Raw genomic sequence first — 13,246 nt, 5'->3', positions numbered from 1 at the left:
ATAGAAAAGTTTATGAAAGTGTCACTCCACAATACAATAGCAAAATATATAAATATGTATAGTATTTTTATGTTACATTAATCAGTGTCTAGCACACTGTCCTGAGGAAAGGATATGGACCAGAAGACATTGCAATAACTACATATTTAGAGAGATATTTTTAAGTTCTAGATGTATAATTGTGCTCTTATTATTTCAGTTATTTTGCCTTTAATGTAAATAAACACATGCAAACAATATACTTGCTCTTGTGAATTTTTTTTTTTTTATCTTACTCTGTCTCAGGGTCTATTATGGATAGACTGGGGTAACCTTTCATACACTAGGCCACTATATTGGGCCTATAATTTTCTAAAGAATGTGATATATTGGCTGTGGATCTCAGATATGCATACAGGCATTGAGATGAACTAGCTTTGAAAGACGGCTACATTCAAAGACCATGTAGCTGGTAACTCTGCATGGTAATGCCAAAAGAGAGTTGCAAAGCAATACGTACAAAAGCAAACACACCCCTGTAGCCCACTAACCATGCAGGAAATTACTGTGGTTTCCTACATGATTACCCAGAAAGCTGCCAAAAGTTTGTTTCACATCTTAGATAAAGAACTGAGACGCAAATATCCTGTTTCGTATATTTTGTCACAAGACAGTAAGGCATTCATGAGTTCTGTGGTGAATTTATTCTTCCTGGCTGGATGTATTTTTTCCTAGAGACAGTAGAGTGACATAGAGCTCGGAAATAGAGCTTGGTCTAGAAAAAAAGGCCAACAGATCACGCTTTAAAAGGCTTTGGCCATTTCAGTGGTTTTTGTCTTCAAGTCTTATCAAGTAATCGCAGACCTGACAACATCAGGTGCACAAAGAGAGAGAACGAGAAAGAAAGAGTGTGAAATAGTGACTGGCAACTAGAGTGCACAAAGTTTTTATTATTCTCTTTCACTTGCTACTTGTTGGATGGGAATGAATGGCTGTCTGCTCTACAGTGTGGCAGGCAAAGTTCTGGGCTCATGGAGGGACTCCTTAGGAGATGAGAGAGAAGAACAGGGGGTGTTTATGGGGGGATCTTGTAAGCTTTCATTGTTGTCCTGGGCTTTCCCACACTCTCACTTTTGTGTGTGCATTCTCTTGCAAACTCTGACATGATGAATTACCTGCTGCATGCTGCATGCCATGTGGTTCAGTTGCACGGGAGTTGCTCCCTTTCTCTGTTATAGTTACACCTCCTCCCCCAACCCCACGCTCATCTCTCAATTTGCCTCCTTCCGTTCATGAGCAGACTATCACTCTCCCTCCCTCCATTATGTTCCTCATGCTCAAACTATCTATCTCGTAAACCGAGGCACATGGCCGCAGGCAGGCTGTTCAACTTTCTCTCTCTTTCTTTGCCTATTAGCCTCGTACAGCCCTCCCCTCATTGGCGGCCGATGATGTCCGGAGGGTCTCTGGGTCAGTGCCCCCACCTCCTTATAAAAAGCCTTTCTTTGCCTCTAAATGCGAGCACCAAACTGCCGGCCATTAAATGTTTGGTCCGCCACAATAGAGACATTAACACACGAGTGAGTAGCTCTGAAAAGCCTGTGAGAGTGTTAGGTGGATTCAGCATGGCAGACGACCCTTTCAGCGAGCCCTGCACTACCACAAGCCCAGTGGTTTTAGCTAAAGATTTAAGATTGAAACCTGGGTTGAACTGTTTTGGGACAGGTGTAGCTGAGGTGTCACTTAGGTGTAACTTTGTGTAACTTGCTTTTAGGAGAAAAGACATACAAGTGGAATATATACAAACAATACTGTTCAAAAGTTTGGAGTTAATTTATTTGACCAAAAATACAGTAAAAACGCAATATGTGAAATATTAAAATTCAAAATGTTCTGTTTTAATATATTTTACGTGATTTATTCCTGTAATAGGCAAAGGTGGATTTTCAGCAGCCATTACCTGTCTTTATGTCACACAACCCTTTAGAAATCACTCTAATATGCTGATTTGGTGCTCAAAAACATTTGTTAGAGTTGAAAACAGTAGTGCTGCCTAATATTTTTGTGGAAAGAGTGATAGATAATTTTACAGATTCTCTACTGAATTGAAAGTTCAAATGAACAGCATTTGAAATAGTAAACTTTTAAAACACTATAAATGTCTTTACTGTCACTTTTGATAAATTAAATGTACCCTTGCTGAATTATTTTCAAGCACATGCACCCAAAATCATTCTGATTGTTTGAACAGTAGTGTGTATATATATTTCAGTTTCAGACTGAAGTAATTTCTAATTTAAATGTACATGTAATAAGTAAAGTAACAGGCACAACACATTTGCATACCTTGCTTTGTTTTCAAGTCAACAGATTACTTTCTTTTGTGGTCCCATGTGCATGTGGTGTTCTTTTTTTTTTTTTTTGGGGGGGGGGGGGGGGGGGGGGGGGGGGTAGTTTCTCTTCCAGCAGTGAATCTGTACAGCAGCACAACCTGCCAAATAGAACAGTCTGCATTATGAAGAGCTGGATTTGGACCTCAATCCAAGCCATTATAACTGACTGACTTTTCAGGGTGAAAGGGGGGAGAGCAGGTGACCAGAGTTCAATCCTTTTAGAAATGGGCTGAAAAAAAAAAGGTAGAGACTGAAGCATTTCCTTTGGATAAAAAGTCAACCATTAAGCTTTGATGTGCCTCAAAATCACACAGAATGGCAGAAAAGCACAAACGGCACATTAATTAGTCTGAGAAGAAAGGTTTTGTGTATGTGTGTGTATTGAGCATAGCACTGGCTGAAGCTAAATGTACACCGGGCAGTGATTCTATGAAGGACTCTTAACAGTAGCTCACTATCCTCCTCTAATGGCCATTTGTGTTATGAAAGCGAAAGGAATATTGCAGACATATTTCATATACTCTGTCTAGATTTTCATGGTTTCTCTTGAAGTGAAGAAGCTGACACTGCATTTTACTGTAGCAATCAGAGACAATCCACAGTGACCATGAGGATTGTGAGTGTCTTAAAGACATCCCACACACAAACAGTCTTAGAGGGGGGTTGGTGATAGCTGAGGAGTCTGAGAGCCTTGCCATGTCATTGATAGTGTTGCCATGATGGAAGTTTGTTACTGGATGAATGAAGCCTTCTAAAAAACCTTTTCTTATTTTGCCCCTCGGGGAAATTAGGTCACTGGCATGCAGCCTGTATAGGGTGTAAATTGCTTAATTGGACACTTAGAAAATCCCAGTTGGAGCAGAGAGAAAGCGTATAAAGTGATGCTGGTTACACTGGTCATTGTTCCGCTATGATTCCCAGATCTGGCCAAGATTGCAAATTATATATTGCCATTTTAATTCTACTGTAGTCCATTTAGAGTACATTATTTAAATAAAAAAAAAAAAAATAGTTCTGGATCTAAAATCTTATTGGATGAACTATGATCAAGTGCATTGCAATAGCAGATTAATGGATATGTATGGGCACACATGAATTCAAATTTAATGTTACTATAAGCACTTTTGTTATTTATTTTTGTGTGTGATTATTGTTAATGTGTTTGATGGGATAAAAAAAAAAGTTCTGTTATTATTTACTCACCAAAAGAAGATATTTTGAAAACAATGTGGTAACTCCTCAAAAAGAAAAACAGTTTTGTTTTACTGTCCAATGACAGTTTTGCTAATCATTAACTTATTGTAGACATTTCTTTAAAATATCATCTTGTATGTTTCACAGAAGACAGAACGCCATTGATTTTTGGAATAACATGAGGGTGAGTAAATGATGACAGTTTCCGCTATTTTTGCTGTTATAAAAGCAGTATTGTGCCATGTATGTGCCAGCTGCCATGTGTTACAGTAAGTTTTACCACAGTTTTTACATGCCTAATATGCTTGGCTTATTGCTTTAGTCTGTACTCTGATTGCTTTTTTTAGTATGCCTTAATAATTTAAGGCAATAATTTAAGAATTATATGTAAATCTTGTTTGCTTATTCCAAACTGATATGAGACATTTTCTTTTCTTTTTTTCCTGCCTAATAATGGCTAACTGTGGCACAATAATGATAAAAATTCAGCAATAAGATTTGAAATAAGATGTTTAAAGCTGCAGTCCGTAAGTTTTGCCTCTTTGTCGCCATCTCTGTTTGAAACCTGCAATTGCAGTTACATGCAGAATTATTTTTATTGCGTGGGATGTGCACCGGCATGGCTCCAGCATGGATGAATCTAAAGTTTTGAGGTGAATGTGTGGCTGTCAGTCACCGCACCGGTGTGGATACTGTACTTAGGAATCACAGATTCTAGCCGTCTTGGAATACATGACCCAAATAAGACTTTTCACCGGATATGTCATCAGAACAAGTAAGTAACAAGTCTGCCACGTTTGTTCTGACCAGCTGAGGAAAAAGAGCATTACAATAAATCGCGTTACCAATGGTGATTAAATCTAACGCTCGATTAGCTCATATCGTGCAAATTATTATTATTGTTATATTATTATTGTTATACTTTGTCCTCAAATTGTTAATGTTATCAACATCAGCATTGCGTGACTGTGTATTAGCGTGCAAATTTCAATTTCTATACAGTCTAATGTCTAATTGTCATACCATTCAAATTTCATATTAAGAAATTATTTTAACCCAAAAAGCAAATTATTCTTCCTTCGACCTGGTTCTCCTTAAAATAGGAATCCTGTGTAATACAAGCTATCTGTAATCAGATGCACATTTAAAACTGGAATAATTTAATTTCAGTCACATGTGTTTCATAAACACATAATCCTTTCTGGATTATAATTCGCCATCAAAATGATACATTTAATTATTCCAGATGCTGTAAGAAAAGGCTAACGACCCACCAACTGCAGGATCCTCACAAGTGATAGTCTAGTAGCCGGGACTCAATCTTTATGTTTACAGACGTGACGTAATGACGCAGCAGCATGCTCGAATTTCCCACGAAAACCTACCCGTACCACTCTAATTAGAAAACATCATTATTAGCTAACCGTTGTGAATCGGGCTAAAGTAAGGTGATAGTTTTGAACACTGGCACATTGTGTACTTGCTCATGTAGCAGAGGCCAGCGGGTAAGTGCTGTGCAGGTAAAATCTCACTCCCCTGATCTCAAGAGGTGCTCTACCAACTGATGCTAGAGGCTGTGGTCTTTAGCCTCCTTGTTAGAGTGCCCGCCTTCCACGCCAGAGATCGTGGTTCGAATTCCGTTCATCGCGGGGCTAGTAGGACATTGGTGCCGTGACCCGGATGGGAGTGAGGTTTAGGCGGGTGAATGTAGCAGAGGCCAGCGGGTAAATGCTGAGCAGGTAAAACCTCACTCCCCTGATCTCAAGAGGCGCTCTTGTGACTAATGGCTGTAGCCTTTAGCCTCCTTGTTAGAATGCCTGCCTACCACACCGGAGAGTGCGGTTAAAATCCCACTCGGAGCGGAGCAAGTAGGACTCCAACACTCAAAAATTGGTTTCGGATCATTTTTAACCAAAAAAAGTTATGGACTGCAGCTTTAAGTTATGAGCCATACAAAAAAGACACACACTTAAAAGTGTGATGAACAGCACACTTTTTTGTTGCTCTGTCAGCCTTATCATGACTGCAATATTACAAGCTGCGTATGGAATCTTATATACTGTGCTAATTGAGAGGACAGCATTTGTAGTGTCTGAAACCATAGCCAAGTCAAGTCACCTTTATTTATATAGCGCTTTTAACAATACAAATTGTGTCAAAGCAACTTCACAATATCAAAATAGGAAAATAGTGAGTCAAGATCTTTTTACAAGATTAAACACTCAATTTTCAGTTAAAGGCATTTAATTATTGAATTCAGTGATGTCATCAGTCCAGCTCAGTTCAGTTTAAATAGTGTCTGTGCAATCAGGTCGACAATATCGCTGGAAATGAAGTGTCCCCAACTAAGCAAGCCAGAGGCGACAGTGGCAAGGAACCAAAACTCCATTGGTGACAGAATGGAGAAAAAAACCTTGGGAGAAACCAGACTCAGTCGGGGGGCCAGTTCTCCTCTGGACAGACGAACCAGCAGTTTGTTCCAACTGATTTTTGATTACCTTAATCCGGTTAAAGTCATAATCGAAGTAAACACAAATTGAATTAAGACGTGGAGTATTCCTATTTTAATGGCATTATTGAAGTGCAGTACAGACATGTAAACACCTTAATCAAACTATTACCGTCGTGCAGTACTTTTCACCACATTTTGCGACAGGATACACACACGGCAGTGGTCAACCGTTTAACGGCAAATAAAAGGGCTTCAACGCCGCCGTCATCTGTATGCACGTGCAAATAATTAACTGCACTTGAAGCTTTCATAATATTAAAAATGAAACACCTAAAAACTGTATATGCTTTCATCTCAAAGACGAACTATGTTTATAAGTGAAATTCTGGAGGGGACGTCGGATTGCGTTGTGTGTTGACGTAATGACGCATGCCATTAATCAATCTATGTACTATAACATGTGAAACGGGAACATGAAAGGATTATTCTAAAAGCAACTCATGTAAACACCTTAATCATAATATTGTTTTATTCAGAATAAGGTAAATAATTAGATTACTGATGTCCATGTAAACGTAGTCGGTGTCTTCAGGTTTATTAAGGCTACAGGCAGGTGAGATTTTTTTCAGGGTTGGAGCTGAACTCTGGGGCTGCGGCTCTCCAGGGGTCTGCCTACCCCTGGCCTATGATGGTTATGATCAGTTTGGATGTATGCAAAACACTTGAACTGGAAGAGGCGTGACCTGTTTAACAAAATGTGTAAGTCTGTTGCGCATAACCCCTACTGCAACTGAACAAAATCACATAACTTGCGTAGCTAGAAGTGTTAATGTAGCTACTTACCTTAATTTTGACCTTAAATGTTTCTTAAAGATAAACCTATACCGTATATAAACGAAGTGCAATTTTATGGCTAAAAAGAGAATCACTTAAATTATTCCATGTATGTTTATTTCGTCGTAATACAAGACGTTTTCTTTTTTCCGCCTAATATAGCTTACTTCAGAGACTTAAACCATCAAACAAAGTGTCGCCACTTCTATAATTGCCTCAGAAAATTAGAATCAAGCAGTTTAAAGTCAGTCTAAAATGAAATTTGGCAGCTGTCATCGTCCGCGCTTCCTTCAGTTTCTCTGTGGCGGTTGAGATCTTTATCGAACTCGCGCCTTTAAAAGCAGCGGCTCGCCTCCCGCCGTCCTCCGTTTCCCTGGCAGCCCGGGATGATTGACACTGCGAGGCTAGTCCAGGACCCTCCCTCTCCTCTGCTCTGCTCTCTTCTCCTCTCCTCACTTGAGCTCTGATCGCGAGCCTCAGTAACTTTCTACAGCGAGAGGGATGCAGCGCGCGCTCAGCGCAGCCTGAAAATGGCAACCCTTTGGATTTATCCGTCCCTTCTTTTCTTTCTTTTCCCCTCCCTCACACCGAGTCAAGCCTTACGGAATTACCCAGAGAATGAAGGTAAGAGGGCTTTGTGTTTATTAATTAAAAATAGGATTAATTAATGGCTGAGGTTTGCTGGAGACACAGTTTCTGAAGTGCGCTCTGGATGCTGTGGTTTCTATAAATCATGCATAAGGTGAATGAAGCAAGCAGGGAAAAATAACAAGTGCATGTGTTTTTAACTAAGGTTTATTGAAATATTAGGATACAACATGCTTGCCCTGTAGAACTCGCTTTTGAAGTGCTTCCTGTGGATTGCAGATTGGACATTTCCAATATTTTTTACACTTTACACGTGCCAGTTATTAGGATAAGGAATACACACGATCGGATCACAAATGTGAAATTTTAAGAATTATTGTAATGCACGTTTGCTACCACAGCAAAAATGAACGAGTATGGAGTGTAAAAATCAGTTTAAGACATTTTAAAAAAATAAGATGTGAATACTCATACTCTACTCGAAATTCACAGTACAACAGTAAAGCATTTTTTATTTTGTTTGTTCAAAAAAAAAGAAAAAAAAAAAAAAACTGGAAGAAACTTAAGAGACTATGTATTAGAACGTTATTTATTATTTTATTATTTAATATTATAACAAGTGTTAAAAGTTATTTGAAAGCACATACATTTGCTAAGGATTAAAAAGCAAATAAATCAAAATTAAGAACATTATGTGAGCAGGTAAAAGTCTTATGCATCCAGAAATTGTGTGTTGTGTGCAATGTGCCGTATGGCCAGCTGGAACAAGAGAGAAGTCTCTATGAGCCTGATCATTTATCAGTGACCATAAGGTGATTTGTTAATGGTGACTGCATCTTGTCTATATAGCAGTCTCAATACACGCTAGAAAAATCTGTTCCACAGTCTGTTAAATAAATAAAAAAATCCTAGCATATAGGTACCAGTTCTCTGCCACAAGAATGAGAACACATGAAACTGACCAGGTTTATCACTTTAATAAAAAATATGTACATTTGGAATAGTAAGTTTTGCTTATGTTAATTAAGTTTTATTTTCATCATGCGTTTTCATCAAAAGAAAAGAAAAGCAAAAGAGCATGTTTTTCTGTGTGCCAGAGCTTTGTCCAGCAAATATTTCAGTATGGTTCGTTTTAAATTCTGATTTTTTATTTTTTTATAATAAAGACAGTCAGACCTTATGAACGAGCTTCTTTTTCAGCACAGTTTAGCTCAAATGTTGGAATTTGAGTTAAGCGAAATGCATCCTAGATAGACAATGAAGATAATGCTTCCATCGAGGCAGAGAGCTTTTGCAGTAATTTCCTATCCCGAGCAGAAGAGTGAAAGAATTTATCTTTTTCTGGGTCCTTTCAGTGAATTCATTCATAAATGGAAGAAATCAGCTTTTTGAGTCAAATAAGCATTTAGATTGCACCAATGGCAACTCTCAAAACCTGAGGAAAATTTATTTTTTTGGATGAAAAATGCATTTTAGAGGATGATGAAACTATGTTTAACCAGTGGAAATTGGAGACAAATCTTTTTGTCCCCAACAGAAGGACTAAACAGTGCTTTACTGGTTGGTGTCTCTGGCCGTCTGATGACTGGAAATTGCTTTCGCTCTGTTTCTTTTTCCCTGTGTTCCCTCCTAGCAGGGCTTGCTCTTCTAGCCTCTTTCTTCTTTATAATGTTTTCCGCTTTCTTCTGAACCTTCCCCTCTGTTATCGGCCTAATTGGCCGACTTTAGTCGACTGCCTCATGTCTTTGTAGTTTCGCAGTAGTATGTGATTTTGTGCGTATGTGAGCAGAGTGCATAACCGCTCATCCAGTGGCTTCCAACGCCTAAGCATGGTTTAATGCTCCGTGGTGCTCTATGTGACTGTAAATAACGTCTTCTCATCTGTAGGACGCTCGCTGTGCTTGCTCACCGAGCCGTAAGACTGACCAGCGTTTGTTATTTTAAGCCACAGTGGGAGTGCGGGTTCCATGTTACACTGGAGCAATACGAACACAATGACACGGGAGTCATTTGCCACATATGGACCAAAATGTGGAAGTCATCTAAACAGGAGTGAATTCAGAGAGGTCAGGGGACAGTGCAGCAGCTGATGTGAACAGCAGAGGGTGCCTTGTAGCACACAAATTCTTTTGTCAAGGTTTTGTTTTGCGGTGGATCTCACAGTTTAGAATATGAAAATTTGGGGCAGAACCAAAAACTAGGTTTTTATTTTGACAAGGGTTGGGATTTTGAGCCCTATTCATGGAGATCTGAACACAATTATGCCAAGACATCACCAAGCGTGTTTTCCAGAGTACCAACAAGCACACGACTAGACACTGATTCAAACCTAATTTTACAATGAAATGAAGAAGAGATCTGTTTAGTCTCTTGCAGTCTAACAGCGGAGGGTTCGTACCACCTGCTTGAGAAAAGATTAGATTGAGTCTGATCCGGGTTGGTGAGCTTAATTCGGTTTAATGGCTTAAAAAGAACATTTAATCTTTTTGCTGAACCCCTGGAATGGTCATCGATTTTTATGTTGCTTTTTTTCTTCTTTTGCTCCAGATTAGTCTACCTCCACCATGGGCTGTTTTCACTGCTCTGATATTCCTCTCTCTCTTTCCTCCCTTCTAGCGAGTTTGGGTGACCTGTCCCTGTTGCATGCTTTCATTTACTGGGCAGCAGGATTAGTGGCTCAGCTTCCCCCCAGGGGAAGAGGCTCTGTTTGTGAAGGAGCCTCTGTTCTCTGCCTTTTCTCCAGGTTTAAACAGTCTGGATTAGAGTGCCCTCATGGCCAAATGTCTCGGCTAATACAAGCAAGAGAGCAGCACACACACAAAAAAAATCAAGTGTCCATGCTCTTATAATAGCCTATATTAGTTTTGCAAGCTTCTATCTATCTATCTATCTATCTATCTATCTATCTATCTATCTATCTATCTATCTATCTATCTATCTATCTATCTATCTATCTAAAACAAAACAAAAGAATAATTATTTTGAAAATCATGTTTTTCTTCTTCCTTTGTTTCTTCATCAGTGGGATCCAGTGTTCTTTGGGACCCCATTGACTTTTATTGTTTAAGCTGTTTTTGTCCATACATTCTGTAAAATATCTTCTTTTATGTTCTGCAGTAGAAAGCCAGGCATATAGGTTTGTAACAATGTACGGGTTTGCCATCATTTTACTGCTGACAGAATTTTCTTGATGAACTATCCCTTTAAGATCTCTTCAAAACTCTTGAGTAGAGTCTTTCTTTTAGGAGAATAACTATAGATCTATTTATTGATTACACTTGTTTAACTGTATAATGAGAATGGGAGTCATAATATAATTTTATGATTAATCACATCAGTGTAATTGGATTGCTTTTATCACCATCATTATTTTGTTCATGACCTTGAGCTGACGTGAGCATTGATTGGCCGCCTCACCGCACTGATTCACCTCTATTACTGGGATTACTGATGGCTTTGCGCTGTAGGTTGCACACCAATGTGCAATCATGAAAAAGGACCTTAGAGGGCCTCTTAATTTCCCACCGTACACACCATTATTACCACACACGAGCAAAGGCTGAGAGCAAATGATTTTCTGGACACATAATGGCTCAGGCCAGGTAATTGATTGCCAATATTATTTGCAATAAAATTAAAATAGGTGAAAGAGGTAGGGGCAGACATATAGCTATTGATTTTAGGACATCATCAGCCTTGAATGGTGCACAATGACCTACAAACAGTGTGAATTGGCAGACCGCTGTAGTTTCTTTGTAAAAAAAGGATCATTTTACACGATCGGTTATTTGTTTTGGTTGAACTTGGGTTGTTGTTTGGGCTCTATCTGTTGTTTTTGTAAAGGAACCCTTCCTGTGACATGCTGGGCTGGTGACCTGTGTTCACTGGGATGCCCTCTGTTCTGCATTGCCCTGTCAGCTACGAATACTTCTGTCTCCAACAAATGAGCCGCTCAGTCCTCCCTTTTTAACTCTCTCGCTCTTTCCTTTCTGTTTCTACAAATTAACGCCTCTGACACTCATGTTCGGCTCCTGGTTCTCTCACTGGAAGCTCATTAGCAGGCTAGTCAACACAATGGAGCCTGACTCTAAACGTCACGCTGTGCGCTCCGCTCTCCCTGTGGTCTTGCTGGGTCCTAGTCTTAACCTTTTATTTGTTTTAATTGAATTCATCTGTCTGCCTTCGGTCTCAGCTTCTCTCTTTTTAGCGTGGTTTGGAGAGGCGATTGTGCTCAGAGAATCACCGCCTTACCGCGGTGCTAAACAAACAGCAGGGTTTTTCAATTTGCTCGGCTCTGTGTTATTGACCGGGTGAAATCTCTCAGTGCCTGTGTCCCGCATACTTTGAGTCTCTGTTTTCTGTTTTGTCGGAGCTGATGGTGGGCTGTTTGCTCCGCTCATCCGTGCTGGGTCCTTCTGTGTGGTGGGTCAAACGATGGTTAGATTCACATTTCCATGCAATGCGACCTTGCCACTCAATGAACATCTCTTTTTCAAAAGCCAAAACCAACATCCTGCTCCAGACGGCTGTTTCCTGGGTCATTCTGATATCACATGCTGTCTCTGTGACCTGAACCAGTCTTATGCGGTTCTTGAGACGGCACTTTAGATGCTCAACACAGTGATAAAAGAGGTGTAATTTAAGTAATGCACCTCTTAACTGGAAAATAATACAGCTTGGTCATGTTATAAAGATCGGAGAGCATTTTTGGTAGGGAAAATTGTTAAAGTGATACAATAATGCACCACAAAACTATTGGTGGTCACAAGTACGTGCACTGAAAATGGATGGAATGAGGTTTGTGAGTAGATGATGGTGAAAATTAATTCTCATTTTCCTTTGCAGATTTAGGTTTCTGGTGTCATAAGACCCACTTCTACAACCACAATGTGACAGAACTACAGTGACATAGGTCAAAAACTAGTAACAATGTTTTAAAATGAAGTAATTTTTATTTTCTTTAAGCTGAGATTTTTAAATATTTTGATTATTTCAATAATTTAATTCATTATGCCTAATAATTTTGTAATATTTTTTTTTAATTATCAATTGAATGTATATATATATATATATATATATAATTTATTTATTTTTATAATTTGTGCAACATCTATTATGTTACATATTTATCTGAAATATTTACCTCACATGATTTATTACTAATCAGAGAATCTCAGGTTTGTGAATGCAATCAAACCTTTTCCATATAGCAGCCAGGTGATTATGGGAATTTTTGTTGTCTTTTTGTTCAGTCCATGTAGAACCTGATGGCCAGTCGGAAATGGCAGAGCAAAATGAGAATGAAAGAGATGAAAAGGAGAGGAAAAGAGTGGTCATTGTCTGAGGGCTTCATCCAGACCGGGCCTGATGTTGGCAGCATAATAGCAGGGCGACCTGGCAGCTGATAGGGGGAAAAAAGAGGTAGAATGGAGATGTGTTTGTGGGAAGGATTTGTGTGCCAATGAGCTTTAGCCTGGACTGACTGAAAGTCTCTATCTTTCTCTTTCTTAGCCACTCACACTCTTTTCTCTTCCAGCTTTCTCTCATTCTTTCCCTCCTGTGGCCAATTTGGTGCCGAGGGACTTGAGGATGCTGTCATTCAAAAATCTTTTCTTCTAAAGCTTTGTGTTCCCATGACTCCAAGCTTTGTCCTCCTGTGTGATTGTCAGAGTGTATGTGTGTGCGTAAGCGGGTGTATTCAGTTTTCCTTCTCTCCTGTCCACAGTTTTGTGTGTGTCTGTGCTTGTCTGGCTTTGCGGTGCTTCAGATAAATTCTACAGTACTTTCAGAGGACTAACAAATACCA

The 13,246-nt window shown here is 39.3% G+C and overlaps 1 protein-coding gene across 1 annotated transcript in view; it reads left to right on the top strand.

Annotated features, from left to right (window-relative positions):
- The first annotated feature begins 7,327 nt into the window (after positions 1 to 7,327).
- LOC306881472 (ephrin type-A receptor 3-like) overlaps positions 7,328 to 13,246 on the top strand; it is a 120,812-nt gene continuing 114,893 nt past the window's right edge. The window contains exon 1 of the mRNA XM_079435590.1: positions 7,328 to 7,476. Within this exon, the coding sequence (XP_079291716.1) occupies positions 7,383 to 7,476 (94 nt within the window). The 5' untranslated portion in view covers positions 7,328 to 7,382. The remainder of the gene's footprint in view (positions 7,477 to 13,246) is intronic.

Source organism: Barbus barbus (assembly GCF_936440315.1).
Source record: "Barbus barbus genome assembly, chromosome: 15".
NCBI classification, from domain to species: Eukaryota; Metazoa; Chordata; class Actinopteri; order Cypriniformes; family Cyprinidae; genus Barbus; species Barbus barbus.
The sequence above is the reverse complement of the archived record's forward strand: the minus strand, read 5'-3'. Positions and strand labels throughout refer to the sequence as shown.